The sequence below is a fragment of the Leuresthes tenuis genome, unplaced genomic scaffold (assembly GCF_036924035.1).
Source record: "Leuresthes tenuis unplaced genomic scaffold, fLeuTen1.0.hap1 SCAF_17, whole genome shotgun sequence".
Classification (NCBI taxonomy): Eukaryota; Metazoa; Chordata; class Actinopteri; order Atheriniformes; family Atherinopsidae; genus Leuresthes; species Leuresthes tenuis.
Window position 1 is genome coordinate 9,636,660 of NW_027325371.1, and position 20,127 is coordinate 9,656,786.

The window sequence follows — 20,127 nt, forward strand, 5'->3', positions numbered from 1 at the left end:
GTGTAACACTGCAAGTTCCATGTTGAGAAATTACATTCGGATGTCTTTGTCCACTCCTGCAGAATCAACAACTCATGTCACAAAGCTTCTTCGGTATTCAGTGCCAAAAAGATTTTCAGACAAACACAAACAGCAGGTTGAAATGATATTTCAAAGATCTTCTTGAGGCCTGATGTGTGTTCTTTGAGTGACTAATTTATTATCATTCAAAGTCCTTGCCTTTTTCTCAGTAAATTCTTGTCTCATTAATAAACTCAAATAGCATGTGATGCAATGTAAATGAATAATGCTGATCTATGCTTTTCCATTAGACTTGCGGTCTCTGGTTGATCATAAGTGGTTGTCAGTGGTGTCTGGCGAAGCCCTGCTTCATTTGTCCTTAATGAGGACCTTAATGGGATAGCACATCCGAGTTTAGTAAAAAACCTTTTATACCCTGACCATTTAAGAGCAATGCCATTTTATAAAAACAAACTTTCTTAATGATTTATTTATGGAGAGCAGTAAAGCATTTGATCAAAATTTACTTTGGAAGCAATCGCTTAATCAGCCTCTGAAATCAGAGTTTTTCTTGGGAACATATCTTTCTTATGTGTACATGGCAAAGTTATTTAGCGTTATTGTGTGATTGACCCTTTTGACTTTGATTCATTGTTGAAAAAAAAATTGTCTACAGTTTCTTTTGACTAAATGTGGATATGTTGCTCACTTAGTGTCCTGATTCTCAGCAAGATAGCCAGAGGCAATTAACTTTAACAATTTAGTATCATTAACTATATACAAGAATTTCTGAGTGAAAATCAGGTGTCATTTTGTACACTTGGACTTCCAAATATATTGTCAGTGTCTATTGCTCCAAATATAGGTGCAGACAGACCACAAAGGTTTTAACTGAGGTGTAACAATTACACAAGTGAGACGGCTGGAAAATTGAATCGTAAGACAGACACTAGAAAACTAAGTGGCCTATGGAGGAATAATGGATTTAAAATGTATGTGGCACTGTGGCATATATTGACTGTAAATAGTCAAAAATATGTGTGGTGCTTAGCTGTAAGTGGGAAGCACACTGAAAGAACCTGACAAGTTTTCTCACTATAGAATTAGCTGTAAATGTTAGGCTGTTCATTTCTTCAGAAATCTATCTGGGGTTTTGATGGGGCCTGTTTCTCAGTTCCAGCTTTAACCAATTCAGAAAAGAGCTTACTGCCTGTCTTTTCTTTTCAGTCTTTCAGCTCAAAAACTACATTGTTCTAGCCAGATCATTAGGAGGAGGCTTTGACTGAATACTGGTGTGTAGTAAACAATGGAGACCATACATTTAGGGTTTGAAAGCAGAATGAACCAACCACTGAAGGTTGGCTTAAAATATATTATTTGAGAATCCTTTCATAAGCTAAACTGGCGTGTGACGCAGTTTTCAAAAACCAGCTGCGTCCTCAGAGGGTGAATCTGGAGACACACTAAACCAGAGCTGGAACTTTTGAGGATAAAGAGTTTGTTGTAGTGTTTTCATTAGAAATAAAATGTGCTCAGCGGTTACAACTCAAACTATTCTAAATGAGTAGTTATCAAACACTATATCAGTGAAAACATCTGGCCAGTGAGAAGCATACTTTATGTAAGAGTGTGATAATCATTAGGCTATAATGTCTCTTAATAACAGTGATGGTGAAATTGCTGTGGTGCGTTACAGATTCTTAGCTGTAAATCATCAATGAAAGTGGTAATCTGATTCTGACTTTTTGTGTAAATTCAAACTGCCTTGAGTTGATACACTTAATGGGTTAATACAAGAGATTTAACCTTTTAATTATTGCTGATTATTTGAAACAGCATTTGTTTTCTCTTCTTTTTTCTTTTCTAGCAGACCTAAAAACAGATAAGAAGTCTTGACTGTGGGACAAGACCAATTTGTGAAACATCACTAAGCTCTGTTGTTTTCTTTCTTTGACCGACTAAAACGTGAACTCTGAGGAATTCTGTGTTTTTCCACATTCTTAAAGCTCCTCCTACAACTCTCACATATTTTTCATTGACATGTTCACCATTTGTCAGGCCCAGCATTGAGCTGTCATAACATGTTGTGCCTGCAACAATCCATTTCCCTTTATCAACACCACATTTCCCGAGTCCCACAATGTTTGATTTGCATATTTCTCTAAACCACAATTGAACATTATTCATCCTGAGCATGCTGATCATGTCCATACATTCTCCTGTCCTGACAGAGAAATGGCTGGAGGACCGAGACCATCTTGTGTGTCAGCAGCTTCACCTTGACATCAGATCCTCTGTTTATATGCTCCTTCCAGTGCTCTAAGTCTGTCTTGATCCATTAGACACATGGAACTTACCACAATTAGTGTAATTATCTTTTATCTCATTTCCTGTTAGTGTGTTTGTAGTCACAGTTGGCATCTAACCAATACTTTAGGCCAAGACTAAGCATATTTTTGGATGAGCCATTGCTTCATTTGTTTGTCATCGTTCCCTCTTAAATTCTTTGGTGTTTTCACATCACATTTTTAGATGAATTATCACATAAATGAATGCCTCATTTTTCCTCTACCCACATACACGTATTCACTTCAGTAGAATAGCTCAAATGAAACTGTCATTACCTATAAATCAATGGTGTAGCAATGGAAAGCGAAAATAAAATACATAGTACATAGTACAAAAAACTTTGATGATTCAAAAATTCTTGAAAATATACTTCCTTGATATGACCTAGAGTGAGTGTTCTTGTCATTGTTGTTTGATGCAACAGAAATTTCAAAACACTCACGGCTTTTCTCACAGAATTTGCGCAAGTTAAATTCCATACAGCTTGTTCTGATCAGTTTTCTGTTGGTTACCAGTAAATTATTTGCTCCCCTGCTGAGTGTATTTCCCCCCCAACAGGAAACGCTGACTTTTATTATATTTACAAAATAATTAAAAGTTCCATGCGGTTTTATGCTGTAGTCCTCAGTGAGCAGGGCAGAGTAACCAGGCTAGGGTTAATATGAGCAGCCCTTTGTTCCCTCCTCCTGACGTGGACTGCGCACTCACACATTCTTACACACAAACTTTCCCTGCTGAAGCCAGCAGAGAGGCAGAGAGACAGCAAGCCAGCTGTTGTTCGCGCAGAGCTGGGTCTTTTCTCCCTGTCCGTGAGCTCCACTGGCGTCATCAATCCATGGGACTCCAGACCTGGCCACCAAGCAAACCATCACTGTCCTCTATGGCCTGCCTTGATGTGGAGACCCCTTCCATCTGCAGGGGTAAATTCAAATCAGGTGCTTCTTCTTTCTATAACGTATTGTACCCATAATTTCTTCCTCGTATTCCTGTTGTGTTTAAGACGTTATAACCCAAACATTATTTTTACCTATGCTTTCAGCAGGGTGCTTGTAGAAACAAACACAGCCTCATGACAAGTATAACCCTTACAAGAAACTAAACTTTCACTATAGAAAAATGTTATTCAAGATTGAAAACTTATCAGTTTACATTTCTTCTCTTTGGAACGCAATATTTTGTCTTCTACCACATGATATATGCATGACTTAACATATTTTTCTGCACACAATAAGCGTCTTTCAAGTGCAATAGTTAGAAATGCTGCAGATCAAGATTCTGGTCATTATTTGCATATTTCAATCTTCCTTGTTTGCATTCAAGAGCAGCAAGTTACTTTGCTTAGATTAGGCCTCAAGCAATAAAACACATCCGAGCAGGGCTGTTACTTGTTGCTTGTGTTTAGCTTCTATGCTAGATAGTGGTTCACCTATAAAACCTGTGAGGCAAACATTTGTTTATCACTGAATGTTTTGCGGTGCCTCACATACATGTTGTGATGCAATCTGTGTGATAGTGTCCAAAATTTGGTTGCACTGTTGTTAGAGGATGAATCAAGCTCAAACTACAATAGTTTGCTATACTAAACATAAGCAAGCGTTCGACCTGATATATCATGATGTCATGGTAAATGTGTACATGTGACATTCAAGTTCATGAATAAATATTCAGGACAAAACAATGCCTGTATGCCACTTTGTCACAGAGTTGGAAGACACACCCACCCTCATGGGGAGGAGAACAAATGTGTTTTCATCCCTTTGAATGTGTTCGTACTTTACATTATTTTAATTTAGACAATAAATATTGCTAATCAGCACACTTTCAGTCATATGAAAGATTACATTGATATTCCAAATAATATGATGAAATGAACAGATGTATCCTCTCCCCTTCCCATTAAAAGGATTTGATTTTTTAGTGCTGAAGTGTGGGATAACATTATGTTTTAGTTTGGAAACATTTCAAACCAGAAGTCAATTGCTTACCTGTCAATAATAACTGTCTTTCTTTGTTGGTTGAAATATGTTTTTAAATCATCTGACGTCAATGAGAACCGATTATATCATCTTGTCTTTATTTCTTTTTACAATATAATACAAAATATTTTAGTTCAATTGAAGCCAAGCAGACGTTTAGAAAAACTAATACTTTCTAATTATTCATGCCTTACTCTGTCTATGATTATAAATTCCTGAATCTTTGCTAAAATATTTAGAGTCTTTGGTATTTATAACAGTAAAGTCAACATAACACAGCATCAGTCTGTTTCTAGACTAAATTCAGCTTTGTCCAGCCAGCACCAGATTTTTTCTTGAACTGTTTCATAAAAAAGAAAAAAAAAAGTCAAAGTCAAATAAAAAGACTGATGGAGACCTCCAGGGATGATTTGCTGAGAACAACATGAGTCTGAGATTAGAGATTACATCAGTAGACAAGGATTCCAGCAGAGCCCCCTCTCTGTGTTTCTCCATAACCTCTGTTTACGCTTTGCTGGTGAGCAGGAGTATGGAGCCAGTTTGCATCACAGAAAGGTTAGCCAGGGTTCAGGCAGAACATAAGATGACACAATGTGATGAGGAGGACCCCAGGCGTGAGCTGTACCCCCATAGTGATGTTCCCTGCATTAAACCCTGCATTCTGTCCTGGTGCTGGAAGGCAGCTTTTTGTGTTATTGATATATAGTATGCACTCATACATGTTCTTGCTACTGGCATTTTCTCCAAGTTGCATTGGATGTAAATATTGAGACAAATTGATAGCTGTTTTTTACAATCTCCAGGTATGATCAATCGTGGGCAAACCAAAACCCCCTATGGCCTGAGATTGTCATAGCAAACACAGCGGGCGGAGCAGGCACACTATGTTCTCTGTTCTGGAGTTGATGGGCTGTGAGAGTACACTCGGCCTTCCACCCTTTGCCTCAGCTCTGCGTTCCCTTGCCCACCAGTCGAAGCCCATGGACATCCCTTTGACTCTACATACAACTAGAGATCCCACCCCCTTAACTAACCCCAAATTTCATGGTTCCCAGGCCTTGTTCTCACAGCTGCCCAGTTTATTTTTGCTCCAGTGAGTCACAGAGGCCTGTTCAGACGCAGCGCCTTTCCCAGGAGAGTTGAGCAGGTCTGCATTTGTGTGTGAGTGGGAGCTGTTTTCCCCCAAGCTCCTGGGTAAATCTAACTAAGCTTTTCTTCTTTGCAGTGATGACGATAAGGGGCTCTTGTACCTCATGCCACTGCCTCACTCGTCACCATCACCTATAGCCTTGTCCTCAAAATGCCTTTTTTTTCTGCACTGGCCTGTGTTAATCTACTGAAACAACATGTCCACGCTCACTTGTTTATAAATGTTTAAACTGGGATCTTACTACAGTTTACATTTTTGGGAAAATAACACAGAGGATCATCCAAATACTGTATGTGGTGCTCAGATGCAAGACTCAACATTTTTTTCTGGAAGACAGTCATGCCTTTGATGTTTCACACTAACATAACTGATCACTGCTCATCCATCCAAAACGAGATTAGGTTTTAAAAACAATTTATTAAATGGACACGACTGACTTGACTAAAACCAGTTTTTCTCAGTTTTCGGGACAGCTGTCCTGACATTAATCCCTCTTTTTCATGTTTGCATTCTGCTCTGTAGTTACCTTTTTCTCAGAACATTTGCAACCTACAAGGATTTTTCCTCTCTTTAAGAGGGCTCTTGGTCAATCATGCTGTTTGGGGTAAATTGTGATACTCCTGACAACCCCAACAGGAAGTGGATAGAATGTCTGTGGTGGTTAGCAGGGCTTACTGTTAGACCATCAGAGATGTATATTGATTGAGAAATTATAAACTTTGCTTTGTTTGAAGTTCGGCAGGTTTCATAGTTATAAGCCAGAAATGGTTGTGGGGTAACTCAGCCAAGTTTGCTCTGAATGGTAAATGTTCAACTCTGCTCTCTGTGTCTCTGCTTTCTCATAGTCCTCCAGCTCTGTCTGCAGCAGAGGAGAACTCGGGAGCAGCTTGTGGAGCAAGGTATCATGCCACGTGAGTATTTCTATTACAAGTACAACTCATATACGTTGCTCCTCATAGATTTGATTAACTGCATGCTATTATGAAAATGACAGAAACCAAAAATAAACTAATGATAAAACTGATAATACGAAAGAGAAAAACCATGAGAAAAACCCTCCTTTGCTGATGTTTTTTTTTTCACTCATGTTTCCAGTGTCTCTGCAAAGGCAGAACTCATTACGATGTGTATTGATAGAAACATTTATGGTAGTTCTATTATGAAAATTGATCAGTTGTATCTTTCTCTGCTGGAACTCATGCTGGCTAGTCATGACTAATATGTTCCTCCAAGTACTGTTGACATTTGCACGTCACACTGCTTAATTGCAGAAGGTTGATATATGAAAGTACATCAATGACTACATCTGAACACATCCCACACCTTACTTTTACTATAAGACATTTATTGAATGGCAATAGTTACATTCTTGTAATCATAATCATGATGAAAGAATATTCTCAGATCTGCAAATGCAAGCTGTTGTTCAGCATCATCCTTTGATGTGGCAAAAGAGGAGCAGCCTCAGTTTCTTAACTCCCTTCCTAGCATGAACATTTTGTTAAAGAGTAGAGCAACTAAAGGACAAGCTCAAACTGTGACAAAATCCTGCTGATATCTGGAAAGAAAGTGTCAGAAAATGACATATGTCCTCATCTTCTCCTGCTCTGTCCTGAGAAGCCACCCGTGGACATGTTTTCTGCTATTCTCTGGCTACACAAAGCCACATGAGTCAGTTTTTGAGCTGACAGAGGAGGTCATCCGCTCCCTACGTGGCCTGGCCAAGCATACCTTGCACACAAACCTCCCAGGACATTCTCCACAACGGCACTCTGCTGCTGGAACAGTTAGAGGCTCATGATAGGTATGCAGTGAACGTAAAGTAATAAGCAGGAATGTTTTGCTTTGCTTCTCTGACACACTCCTTGGAGCGCCCCCCGGCTGGTGTACCTTAAACTAAACAAGGCCATTATAGCAAAGGTGACTAGTTTGTGAGCCAGACCTCAACTAAAGCAGAGTGAGTTTATTCTGAGTGATCAAAGAGTAAGTCACTGCACTGAACAATCTCTTTGTTTGAGTCAGTAGACCTGGTGCTTCCTGTTTAAATCCCATGAGCTGCTGCTTATGAATGCAACTTTCATGCAGACCAGCAAAGCAAAAATATGACTATGATAACATGAAATATAGACTGCTCTTGAGTTATTGTTAATATCCAGCATAAGTATATTACAACTGTTGAAATTAAGTTAATCATTATGTTGATTTATAAATTGGAAAAAAAAAATCTAATTTTTTTTTTCTTTATCCTACTTCAAGCAAATTTATATTTGAAACTCTCTAATGTGTATTTTTAGTGTGTTTGATTTCATGCTGTTTCTGAATGTCAAAATAGATGATTGTCTCCTTATTGAACGCTTAAGATAACTTAAAACTGTCTCTCAAATACCAAAAATCTGTTAAAAAGAGCATGGAAAACATGTGTATATGATATAAGTATGTACTGGTTTCACCATATTTGCTATTGTGGTTTGTTATGTGACGCCATAGAAAAAGAGAATGCCCTTTCATCTAAAAAACCGGGAAGAACAATGTAAATGATTAAGTTTTAAGTTTTCTTCAAAAAAAAATTTAAAAATTAGGAAAAGTAACCAGACTGATTTATCTATCCCCAGCTCTGAAAACACCAACTACCTTTCATGAGAAGATTCGCAACCTGGAGAGAGCCAGGGTAAGACATCACCTAAAGTTTACGACTTCACAGCAAGCTTAAGAATGTCTTAATCTACCTCCAAATGATGTCCCCATAATATTTAGTTGAAGGTTTTGTTTTTGACAGACTGGGAACTTCTTAAAGCATAAACTCTGCAGCAGGCCGGAGCGCTCTGAACTGGTTCGTTTGCACATCCTAAAAGGTAATCCTCCTGTGTGTTCTTGGTGGGTGATAGTCTTGAGAAGTGAGATGAGTAAGATACATCTATCTGCATTTATTGTTTAACAATCTATAATCACATAAATGTTTTTGAAGTTGACAAACTGAGAGGTCTGGCTGAGCCTACTATGAGTCACAGTGACAAACCAGTCCAGAGACAGACTGATACTGGCCAGCTCATAGGTGAACATCATCTTTATGTTTATCAGAAACACAAGCGGAGCCCTCCCTGCAGGCCACACAGATGAAGCTGAAGAGAGCTAGATTGGCTGATGATCTCAATGAGAAAATCGCCCAGCGGCCTGGACCTATGGAGCTAGTTGAGAAGAAAATCCTGCCTGTTGACTCTACTGTTGAAGACCTCGTAAATGGTAAATGTTCATCAGCTTTACTCATCAGTTCAAAACTAACAGTGATAACTCAATCCAACACAGCAATGCATCAGGCACAGTTTCATCCCGGATTAATCTGATTATACTTTAGTTCATGACAAAGGTCTGATGTTTGAAGTTTGATGGAGGGCTACAACAGATGGGAGGAACAGGTATCATCATTGGTTTGAGCTATACTTAGAATGTCAGATGCTAACACACAAAGTTAAAATGCTGCAATGACAAAATATCAAATCTCTTTATATCAGTGGAGCCAAAAGTCAGTCTTACAGTTGCTTCATTTCTCATTATCCTTGAAATACCTAATAACACATGCTTTGTTGTTACTGATGCTGGTCCTGCAGGCAGTAAGGCAGATCTTTGTAAGACACTCCATCCCTCAGATGTTTATAACTTTGATGAGGACAGCAGTGATGCATTATCGCCCCAACATCCTGCCAGCCAAGACTCTCCCTGCTCCACACTGGCCTCCCCACAGGAGTGTGGAGGAACTGAGGTCACTTACACTTCCCCTAACTTGAGCACCCCTTCACAGGTACATCAATGCCTTGAAGCAGTTATCACTTTTCCATTAATTAACATTTTTAGTAGTCAAACTGGCCTTCCTGAATTAAGCAGTTTTAAAATGTGCTTGTTGTAAAGTTTTGTGTTCTACTAATTCAGTTAATCATGTCCTTTTTATAGGGGAAAATGATAATTTTGTACCAGAATTAGACTTTATCTTCTATTTGCACACACATTGTACAGACTTTCTTCATTTTCTGAGTGTCTCACAAGCACTGTTTGGTTATGTTATTCCAGCTGAGGCACCTTTCTTTCATGGAATGATAGTCAACAGACGTTGCAGCTTTACTGTACTAAATGAGTGGATTATGTGATTCCTGATCTCTCTCTTTGTTTTTCTCAGCACTCCTCAACACTCAGCTCACAGTCACAGTCTACATCAGATGGAGTCAACTTCATTACCACCACCGAGCAACAGAGCAACCAGCAGGCACATCAGCCCAACAGCTCTCTCGTGCCCAGCACTTCATCGGGGCCAGTTCTTATGAAGGTTGTTGTTTTGTTTTTAGCTGTGCCAAGTTTTGGTCCAAGCCAAATTTAAAGTTTTCTTAAACCTAGGGAAAGAATATGTTTTTGTTTTTTTCTGAAGATGAGTGAATTTAGTTCTTAACCGGCTGTAATGACACTGACCTCTGTTACTAACATCTCTGTCTCTGATTAATTCACTGTGTGATTTGTGACTTTGCTTGTTTCCTTTGGAAATGTGATGAGAGATACAATATCAACGTCTGTTTTTTGTCATACTGAAAGTCATATTGGTTTAGGGGTGGATGAAGAATCAGCTTTCAGCCAAGTCAAATGCAGGTCAAAGAGTGGCAGTCATAAAGTTATTTTACACTTACAGGGACTTACAATTGTGCCAGCCGTTTATCTTCCAGAAGGGTCAAATAACAGACTGGCCTTCCTCATTCAGGCTCCATAAAATGTAAGCCAAAAATAAAGAACAGGAGTATAGCAATAACTCACACATTTATCATAATCCAGTTACACTGAGCATGAAATAAACTCTCCCTCCTTTGGAATATGATAGGGGCATGAATTTGACAAACTAAAGGCTTCATGCTTATTTAATTTAGCCTGAGTTTCTGGTTTTGTAGCTACAGTCAAACCTGATGCCAAGCCATTTCCCTGTATACTACATCCTGTATTTGCAGGTGGTAAAACAATAAGGCTCATATTTCCACTACCCGTTTCCTTATCCTGTCGTTCTCATCGGGTGTCAGAACAATGTTCCACCGTAATGCTTAAAGCTATAAAAAGACGATATCACTTCCAAGTCTTGCAGTGTTGGCATTGGCAATGCAAACTGTATTCTCCAATAAACTGGACAGAGCTCACTAACAGGGATTGAATATCCTCCAGATGGTTTTCTCCAGCTTTACATACTACTTTTCTCTGATGTGCTCTGCAGCAAAGTTTGGCTAAACTTCCCACTGACAAAAGCCGCAGCAAAAAGAGCAAAGAGACCAAGCCTCGAGTGAAAAAATTGAAGTACCATCAGTACATTCCCCCCGACCAGAAGCAAGACCTCAGTGAAGTTTCAATGGACTCCTCTTATGCCCGTCTCCTTCAGCAACAGCAGCAGTTCTTGCAGCTCCAGATCCTAAGCCAGCAGCAGCAGCAGTACAACTTCCAGGCCGTCGTACCTACCCCGCTCAAGTATGGCAACAGTCGCCAGCACAAGCTTTCCTCAATCACAGAGATTTTTTTTCTCATCCACATTGCTATGATTACCCAAAAGTGTAAATGTTACTTTCTTTGAGAGATTACTGTCTAGATTTAGCTTTTCAACAGATCCAATCAGCACGTAGTTATTTGTCATAACTGTGTAACAACAGCTGCTTTCGGTCTCAGTTACATAGCATTTCCTGCCCAGAGCTTCCTACACGGAGGCATCTGATTGTGAAAAATGGATGAATGATTCTCTCTTACATCTCCACTCCCTTTTCTTCTTGTCTTAAAATAACAGATCTACGACTGAGGCACAAACCAGCTGTTCAGCTGTTGTTCTGAAAGGAAACAGTCCCTCTGCCCTTGTGCAACTCCACCACACTCAGACAAACCGCAAACCTGATCACTTACCAGCTAATCTGGATGAGATGAAGGTAACATATTGCTACCTGTGCAACTGTGTCTTATCATGTCAACTGGATGAATCCTGCGGAAGTGAACAAGCATCAAGCATTTAGAGAATTTATCATTTCTTATCTTTACAGGTTGCTGAGCTGAAAATGGAACTAAAACTCCGGTCTTTGCCTGTTTCTGGGACTAAAACAGATTTAATAGAGAGACTAAAGTTATTTCAGGAGGGGGCTAACATTCAAAGCATTGCTGCCACGGAGAAAGTGGCCTCACAGTCCGAAAATATAAAGTTAACACCTCCTGTTTCCATTATAGCTTCCAAAGTGTCCAATCTGGGAATTGAAGACAATAATTTAATAGACAGTCCAGCAAAATTAATTTCAAATACTCCAAATCATGCTGCTCCGTGCATTAGCCCCTCACATAAAGCATCACATGAGGAGTGTAACACAGAGACAAAGTCCAATGAGAAGGACTCTGAAAGGGACAAGCGTCTGCATGAAAAGGAGCGTCAGATTAAGGAGCTGATGAGGAAGCTGGAGCAGGAGCAGAGGCTGGTGGAGAAACTGAAGATGCAACTAGAGGTGGAAAAAAGAAGTCAGCAGGCAGATTCTCCACCTCAACCTAATGCCCTGGTTGCGATTCAGGTTAAAGAGGAAAACAGGACCCTGTCAAACTGCAGCTCTCCTCATCTGCCAGGGTTAGTCAAACAGGAAGACTCTGCAGATCAGAACCATGTCAAAAGTCCAAATCAATTCATCATCAGTCATCAGACCATCACATCGCCCAAAACTCTGCAGTCTGTCCAGCCTGGAGTTCAGATCCTTCTGCCCACATCCCTTCCTGCTTCAACAGTCACTATGGAGGTCCCTGCCAAAGGCATTGAATTACACACTTCTGTCAGCAGCACAGTTCCAGGCCACATCCAGACCTCTGGACAGATGCCTCAGAAAATAGAGGTCTCAACAGCATTACAGCAACCGTGCAACACTCAAACCCAGCAAATGACAAAGGTAAGAAAACTTAACTACATGCACAAACTGATTCAGTCTGTCTCCTTATTTGTCATCACTATTAGCAGTGACTTTGAGGTGGTTATATATCCCTTGTACAAACATATGTTATGTGAAATATGTTTGCATCTGGAATCATAAATTCTCTTTTATGTAATGTAAATACAAAGTAAATTCCCCCCCATACATTTTTTGGGGTTAAAAACCCAGGTTTTTAATAGCACTGCTTAATATATCACGTCCCATTTAACAATCATTTTCTGTGCTCTATGGGTAATGTGTCTTATGTGTTGCCACAGTAATAATTATCCTTAACTGAGTGATGAAATATTTTCCTATTTGCATCAAAAGAAGTGAAAACATGGCTATGTGGAGCAGGCGGTGAGTGAGGGTTGACCAAACTGCCCTGGCTTCCCTCTGCCATTCCTCAGCTGTGAGCCCAAGTCTCTAAGATTTCATAGCATCACCTTTGTTTCCCTTCCACTAAAGTAACTTGCACAGTAAATCTTTTGCCATTTGCTACTTTTTTCTGTGTGAGCTGTACGTAAAAGCATCTTACCTTACCTCACCTCATTTTCTCTGCAGACGTGGAGTATGGATACCAAGGCACAGAGCTTACTAAACACATTCCCAGTGAGTGAATGTGCCACAGGAGCCTCCTCTAACCAAGCTGTCGCACAGGGACCTGGAAAAAAGGTAGAGGACAATTCCAGTGTCTCATCAGTTTTACTGCAAATCCCTTTGGATTTACTATTTCCCCAGTGTTTACGGACGTATCTGTGCACTGTCAGCAGTGTTATAATGATGGTTTGTATCAGATGCTTTCTGTTTTTATTTAGTTTATGGGATTGTTGTCTTTTTTTCTGTTAAACAGTCTCCCTGTTCCAGCCAGCCCCCTGTGATTTTGCCGCAGACAAAATTCACAAACCATGTGTCAAAGTGTAAAGACCCACCCCGCTATGAGGATGCAGTTAAACAGACACGTAGCGTATTGGCAGCTCCTCAGGTGAAGATGTAATGAAGATCAAAGTATATTCTTTCAAAATGTCTTTATTTAAACAATTGTTGTTTTTTGCTTTGAAGGGTCCTACTGTATCTAACCAGCAGATGGATGACCTGTTTGATGTGCTGATTGAGAGTGGTGGTGAGGGATATTGCATTCATTTCGGCACTAGTAACTTGGAATATAAAGCACAAAGGGTGATTTTACTCTCGCTATATGTGCTATTGTTTTTTCAGAGATCTCGCCTTTCATCAGGCAGGATCCTCCCAGCCTGGACAAACCTCTCCCTGTGACAGCCAATGTAACCACCCTTCCCATCAACACAGCTTTGTCCCGCCCGCCACCCTTAGTACAAGTAGCCCAGCTGCCTGCTGCAACACTCAACCCAGCCAACAGCTTGGCAGCCCTGACCTCTGACAACCAGCTGGAAACTCTTTTGGATGGCACGCTTGTCACTGACATTGAACCACAGGAACTGAAACTGATGGAAGACTTAATCTCACCTGTGGTCACTATGGAAGTGGACTTCAATGAAAACACGCCACCTTCTGCTCTAAACCTGCAAAACGCCTCCATGGAAAATATGGATTGGCTGGACCTTACTCTTTCGGGGCCAGCAGAGGGGGTTAACCCTTTGGATTTGTCAATGCCAGTGGGCGTCTTCTCCTCTGAATTCCTGGACTCTCATGAGCTTCATTTGAACTGGGACTGAGTCCTATAAAGGTCAATCCTTACATGTATAAGGAAATTTCATTCCAATTTCATTTTTATGTTTCCATGAGACAATAAGAGTTGTTGGGCATTTTAGTGGCTCTGTTCCACTTTTTGGCTAAATAAATCAGCTTGATAACAAACTGGTTGTGAAATGTCAGTAAAGTTGCTGAAGTGGTCTCTTTGAGGTCTTTATACACCCTGATTGTCAATGGAGACACAATTTTGTAAATTAAGAGGTACTGGTGCTGGCAGGTTGAGCTAAAAGTGGAAGTTACTTTAAATGTCCTATCAATCTTTTCACATGTGATTGATTTCCCTTTGTCTTCCAGTCTCAGTGAATATGAGCATTGCTCTCAATATGGTGTCAGTAGGCAGGGCAGAAAAAACACTGGAAAGAGCTAAGGGCTGTTAGGCTGTTTACTGCCATGCCTTGGCATGATTATCACTATCATAACAGATTATAAACACACATAGCCACATGTATCTGGTGTGTATGCAAACCATGCAGCATCAATCAGATGTTCTGAAGAGGGAGTGCAAATTTGAGAGGCTCAACAGCACAAGGCACAGCATCACTGACCAATTCAGCCCGTTTGTATAACAAAATTCTCCATAAGCATGTTTTCATCTCTCAACCATTTCTGTAAATCTGCAAACATCTGTACACGATGTGAAACATGCTTTCTGAAAAACTAATTTTCCCACGAGCTTCAACAAGACAATACTCAGTTGAGGACAACTTCTTGCAAGAGTCTTCTGTTGTGCATTATTTAATATAATTTACTGTTTTAAAGCCTGGCAGCCTGACTTTTGAAGGGCTTGTACTTGCTTTTTTTAAAAAAAAAAAAAAATATTTTTTTTGGCAGTTTACTCAGTGAGCACAAACATCTCATGACCTCTACATACAGCAGATTGACAAAAGATTTACACACACAACCTGCACAAAAATAATAAACATAATCTAGCACGACACACAATTCAAGATTAAATGACTTAATGTGTTTTAGTGACATCTGCTGGCTGCATCTTATTTGGCTTCAGAAAACAAAATCTTTCCTCTCTGTTCTGACAAAATATACATTTTTGACAAAAGAAAATGATCATGGTCAAAGAAAAGAAAATGCAAAACATAATGCGCTGCCATTAGGTAGTTGTCTCTCTGTGTTTGGGTGTAAAGGTCAGTGCAGGGTCATGAATGCATCAGTTATTCATTACATTTTCGCGTTCAGTCTATGGAATGTCACCAACAGAATCTTTTGAATGTTTAAGGAAACGTAGTTAAAAGGTCTTAAAAGATGATAGCTTTTTTTGTTTTTCACCTTATATAAGGGTAATGTGCTGGAATGAGAAATATTCTTTCTTTACTATACTAGTATAACTCAACACCAAAGACATCATAATGCATAGTTTGTATTCTATTTACACAAAGTCCATTTGTTCTGTTTTATGCAAATGTAGTGTTTTGCAAATATGGAAACTATTTGGGATTTTGTAGTCAGCCTTTGATCATCGTTACACACTGAAAAAATTGTCAATAAAGATGTACAATGAACATTTGTAGTTAGTAGTTTTGTTGAACAAACAAAAGCTCATCAGATTTCTGAATCTAGGTGAGAACAAAATGTTTATATAATTCTAACAGTGTCACAGATTTTAGGAAAATCAGTGTATCTATAATAATTTTGATAAATGATTCTAATTCTGTAAAAACTGTTAAATATAATATAATGTACATATACATACAGGCAAACGCCACGTCTCTGGTGTATTTGCTCTGTTAAAACCAATGAAATAGCATCCAAATGCAATCCTGAGTTGACAAACAAGAGTCCTTAGTCAATGGTATTTAGTAAAGCCTGCAAAATTAAAGATCAACATTAAAATGAAATGAAACCTCAGCAGAGAATCTCTGCTCAGTATCACCATTAACTGGATGTCCAATATCTTCTCAATCAGAACTTCAGTCTTTCACTGCTTTTTTTTTCAGAGCCTTTTGATGGTTGAGATTTTTGTCTGACACTTTGGACATCTGTGTATAATGGACTTGAGTGCATCCACGCAAAAAGGAATGAGGCAACAACCGGCCACACAGCTGCAAAAGATAAAACAGAAACAGAAGGAAATGACAACATAGTTAGACGCGGCTGCACAAACACAAATAGGTACAACAAGGTCTGATTGTATGAGTAGGCAAATATATTTCACCAGTCGACAAATGGGAGGGGTGAAGATCGTACCCAAACATAGCTGTCATGAAACACACCAGCCAGGTCACACTGCTTATAGAAGTAAAAGTCTCTGTCACGACAAACTCCCGACACTCTGGGCATTGTGTCCTGCATGGATGTGTCGGAAAATTATTCACGTCCAGAATCACTGAGGGGGCTGCGGGGGGAGGACATGTACAAGTTGAAACACGTTCTTTGAAATCACTAAATTACACCCAGACATCTGCATCCTGTCCCATCACATTTGACAATGTATTTTGTGAAAACCTTGTAATTCATGCTAATTTGTCTTGCGTTGTGTGGATAGCCAGCTTACCGGAGAAGGAAGGTGGGGCCTCAACATAGAAAATATTTCTAGTTTCAGAATGACTAGATATCGCCTCCTGATCTGCATTGATGGTAATCTCTAACAAAGAGAAAGATATGTTATATGATTTAAATATAATGCAGTAATGATGTGCGAGCAGAAAAGTTTTGGACCAACTTTTCTCCTTGTTTTTGTCTTTGGCCTTCAAGTGGTTGTCATAGTTTATTTGGAGTTCAGCCTTCTTTTCCCTGAGTTCTTTTAGATTGTTGTCAATGTTGTTAATCTCTTGATGATGGGTGGTTGCTTCCTCTGATAGCAAAAAATAGAATACAGAATATACAAACAGCTCATAAAAAAGGATGGACTTTCTATCAAATTAAAAGAAGCGACCTTTTTTTATGTCACCTGTTTGTCCGAAGTCAGCACGGTTCCGCAACTCCAAAAATATCAACACAATTTTCTTCCTTTCTTCAAGCTGTTGCTCCTTAAGTGAAATATACTTCAGCTCTGTAGATATTTTCTTCAGCTCGCTGTCTGAAGAAGCCATGATATCGTCTGAAAAGTCAAAAGTCAAGCAGAGCAAAGCCTGTGACTGTTTTCATACAGCTATGCCTGACATCTTAGACCATATGTTTACTGCGTGTTTATACATGTTTGTCATGTAAAACACATGCGCAAACTCACCCAACTAATTTTACAAAATGCCAATTAATTTGAATGTGAGTATTTGGAACTTCATGTTATGGACAAATACAAATACAGATTCAAAATGATGATGTGGCATTTTCTTTGCCCTTGAAGCTGGGTGGGATGATGTGAAGTGGCAGTCCATGTATCTGTTGTATCTCCTGCCTCTAGGTAGAACTACCAGACTCAACAGTTTCCAAACCAACAGTAAAATAAAAGGAAGAGAAGAAACTAAAGAGACAGACTCTGTTCTAATATTTGTGAGTATTTCATAATGACCCACAAAAATACCACGACAGTGAACATTTCTGCACTGTTCTAGCATCATTACTAAAACAATCTCAATGATTAACTTCATAAAGCTGCAATAAGACACTGTATCGAAGATAAAAATGGTTCTATTACCTGACTTCTTCAGCCGCTGCAGCCGTATCGTTTACTGATAACATTCATTAAAGCTGAACAAGGAAGTACTGTTCATGTTTGTCAGAAAATATTCAAATCACTGGCTGCTTTTATATCTCTCCTCTTTGGGAAGTGCTACTTAATGCTCTGCGTGCGGCGGAAGGTCGAATAAAACACGCACATGTAAATATAAAATATGAACGCTGATACGTCTTAAATATTTCAAACTATTGTAAAAAAAAATAAATAAATAATAAATCACAGTAAGATGGGAGCAAAAAATCATTTAGGCTTTTATTTACATGTAAGCTCTTAAATCAGAAGTACAGTAAAAAAAATAAAAATAAGGAGAATGTTTCTAGAAAGATCTTAGTTCAGGAAATGTTCATGACAAAGCAGCCCTGAACAAGTTATTACGAGATAAAGTTTAAGTCAACGACAAGACTGGTAATACTGATACACTATTTCGAAAATGGCGGGTTTTTTTTTCATGATGTAGCTGCGTCACTTCTTCCTGAGTCTCTTCATGAACGTCACCTCGTCTCTGTTCCTAATGCCGTAACTGAAAAGATATTAAAAAAAAAACATCCAAAGTGAGGTAAAATAGTAAGAGTTGATGTTAAAAGTGCGACATTAAGCGCTAATTTTATACACTTACTCTTTGAGCCTCATTGTGTCATCTTCAAGCTTCTCGCCCTGAAATACTAGATGATAAGTTCTCCAAACATATCTCCTGGGAAAAGAAAGAGGAACAGCAATGTGATAATGTTCTACATCTTTTCTATAGTCCTGTGTTTGTAAATGTTCTTACCAGCCAACATGTTTCACTCCACCTTCTCGTTGCTGTTTCAGCTCCATGAATCTACGAATGGCCTTCTTCAGATCAAGGACAGTGGCATTTTGCACCACCACTATGGCTGAAGGAGATTTTAAAACAGTGCTATTGTAAAATGTTGACAAAAAGTTATTAGTAAAAATAATGGGACCAAAAACAGAAAACAAAATCTCAACACTTACGCATGATTTCACCATCTGCCTTTACAACCTTCACAGTCATTGCTTGGCCATACTCCAAAGCAATCTGAGAATTCACCTCTTCCAAAGTCACCTTAAGAAAAACAGATCATCCAGATTAAAAAAAACCTTTCCATTTGACGCCTTGATTCCTGCGATCAGCTCATAAATTCATTGTGTCTCGCAGATCTACCAACGTATACAAGCCTTGTCAGACTAGGTGAGACGACCGATTAAGAGATTTAAAAGTTTCATGAGTCAATAAATGCTTTTAAAGTCATCTTCTCTATGAAAATGTTCAATAATAGTGGTCCCACCTTCTCAGCTCTGAGGATTTGCTGTTTTGCTTGGAGAGCTCAGACAAAGAAAGTAATATAAAGTGGTCGGTTTTTTTTACATCTTTACTTGCACTTTATAAAATTAACAACTTGTAAATGTGGGCGACTTAGTGAGGAGTCTTTACACACCAATCTCTTCAATATGAATGATCTGGTGTGTCTTAACTTGTATGGGACTGTAAGTCCAGTTTTAAGTTGAAAGATAAATATATATTGACTTGCTCAATTACATGGAATAAACAGGTCCCTCCTAAAGTATGAATAAAAACAAATATGTTTTGCCATGGTAGTGTTTTAGATTTGAGGTTAAAATGCTGCAATGAATGTAAATAAGACACGCTTCAGCGCAGTAACTGTATGAGAGTAGAAAATATAGAAATATATATAGAATTACAAATAAAATCATAAATATTTACATACATTCAAACGTTTGAACAAAATCTCAACATATAAAGTTTAATTTAGAATGAAATACTATGATAACTAAAGCTAATCTCTTCAGTCTCGTTAAGGTTTGATTCCAAATTATTAAAAACAGTTCAGTTTCGCAGCATTTGCGTCCTTTGAAGATGTAAGAGGGACGGGACACCTGGATAGGCAGATCACAGAGTAAAGGGTCCTGCACAAGTCGAGCCAGTCCCTCCTCGAAAATATCCAGAACTTCTGAGTGCGGAACAGAATCCTCATCTTCTTCCTCTGCTTCTGGAGCTACCTCATTGGCGGGGTTCTCCTTTTTCACCTCCACATCCTGCAGAACGTGATCTTCTCCACCCCCAGCGGCGCTTGGACTCTGGTCCTCCTCCATCAATGCTAACTAAGATCATTCAGAAAACGTAAAGACATCCGGTTTGTATAAAAAATTAAAAGTGTGCCAGTTTCAAAGTTTGACTAATATTGCTGAACACAGCTTTTAACTCGAAACTGTTTCACTACAAGAGATCAAATACGAGTGCGTACAGTACAAATGATTTACCGGATGGGTACCGTGATTAAATATAAATGGTTCCGCTTAGTGAAAGTAAAATATGCTACTGCT

At 39.0% G+C, this 20,127-nt stretch overlaps 3 protein-coding genes across 4 annotated transcripts; 1 reads left to right on the forward strand and 2 right to left on the reverse strand.

Annotated features, from left to right (window-relative positions):
- The first annotated feature begins 3,088 nt into the window (after positions 1 to 3,088).
- On the forward strand, positions 3,089 to 15,664 carry mrtfbb (myocardin related transcription factor Bb). 2 transcript variants are annotated; one of them, XM_072368760.1, is made up of 14 exons: positions 3,089 to 3,284; positions 6,321 to 6,386; positions 8,088 to 8,143; positions 8,252 to 8,327; positions 8,554 to 8,715; positions 9,081 to 9,271; positions 9,644 to 9,790; positions 10,712 to 10,959; positions 11,270 to 11,405; positions 11,517 to 12,395; positions 12,981 to 13,091; positions 13,270 to 13,401; positions 13,479 to 13,539; positions 13,635 to 15,664. In XM_072368760.1, the coding sequence occupies exons 1-14, from the start codon at positions 3,185 to 3,187 to the stop codon at positions 14,108 to 14,110; spliced, it is 2,841 nt and encodes a 946-aa protein (XP_072224861.1). In that variant the 5' UTR covers positions 3,089 to 3,184; the 3' UTR covers positions 14,111 to 15,664. The 2 variants fall into 2 exon arrangements, with proteins under 2 accessions (XP_072224861.1, XP_072224862.1); XM_072368761.1 differs by having other exon boundaries at positions 3,089 to 3,269.
- Positions 15,634 to 16,998, reverse strand: LOC140273896 (cell death-inducing p53-target protein 1-like). Its single transcript, XM_072369566.1, has 5 exons — positions 16,995 to 16,998; positions 16,825 to 16,956; positions 16,657 to 16,746; positions 16,350 to 16,497; positions 15,634 to 16,204 (listed from the first exon to the last, which is right to left on the reverse strand). Exons 1-5 carry the CDS (start codon positions 16,996 to 16,998, stop codon positions 16,096 to 16,098), a joined length of 483 nt encoding a protein of 160 aa, XP_072225667.1. The 3' UTR covers positions 15,634 to 16,095.
- Positions 16,999 to 18,067: 1,069 nt separating this feature from the next.
- Positions 18,068 to 20,042, reverse strand: snrnp25 (small nuclear ribonucleoprotein 25). Its single transcript, XM_072368242.1, has 5 exons — positions 19,681 to 20,042; positions 18,757 to 18,847; positions 18,551 to 18,656; positions 18,398 to 18,472; positions 18,068 to 18,301 (listed from the first exon to the last, which is right to left on the reverse strand). The coding sequence occupies exons 1-5, from the start codon at positions 19,894 to 19,896 to the stop codon at positions 18,244 to 18,246; spliced, it is 546 nt and encodes a 181-aa protein (XP_072224343.1). The 5' UTR covers positions 19,897 to 20,042; the 3' UTR covers positions 18,068 to 18,243.
- Between the last annotated feature and the right edge of the window lie 85 nt (positions 20,043 to 20,127).

What these genes read in the sequence shown, in the direction of transcription:
- snrnp25 (XM_072368242.1), bottom strand. Translation starts at nt 19,896, where the DNA reads ATGGAGGAGGACCAGAGTCCAAGCGCCGCTGGGGGTGGAGAAGATCAC. An exon ending in GGCAGATGGTGAAATCATGC is followed by an intron (nt 18,657 to 18,756) that starts GTAAGTGTTGAG and finishes AATCTCCTTCAG; the next exon opens with CCATAGTGGTGGTGCAAAAT. An exon ending in GGAGTGAAACATGTTGGCTG is followed by an intron (nt 18,473 to 18,550) that starts GTAAGAACATTT and finishes TTCTTTTCCCAG; the next exon opens with GAGATATGTTTGGAGAACTT.
- mrtfbb (XM_072368760.1), top strand. Translation starts at nt 3,185, where the DNA reads ATGGGACTCCAGACCTGGCCACCAAGCAAACCATCACTGTCCTCTATG. An exon ending in CAGGGGTAAATTCAAATCAG is followed by an intron (nt 3,285 to 6,320) that starts GTGCTTCTTCTT and finishes GCTTTCTCATAG; the next exon opens with TCCTCCAGCTCTGTCTGCAG. An exon ending in GTCGTACCTACCCCGCTCAA is followed by an intron (nt 10,960 to 11,269) that starts GTATGGCAACAG and finishes TTAAAATAACAG; the next exon opens with ATCTACGACTGAGGCACAAA.
- LOC140273896 (XM_072369566.1), bottom strand. An exon ending in GGCCCCACCTTCCTTCTCCG is followed by an intron (nt 16,498 to 16,656) that starts GTAAGCTGGCTA and finishes CTCCCCCCGCAG; the next exon opens with CCCCCTCAGTGATTCTGGAC. An exon ending in TTCATGACAGCTATGTTTGG is followed by an intron (nt 16,205 to 16,349) that starts GTACGATCTTCA and finishes TATCTTTTGCAG; the next exon opens with CTGTGTGGCCGGTTGTTGCC.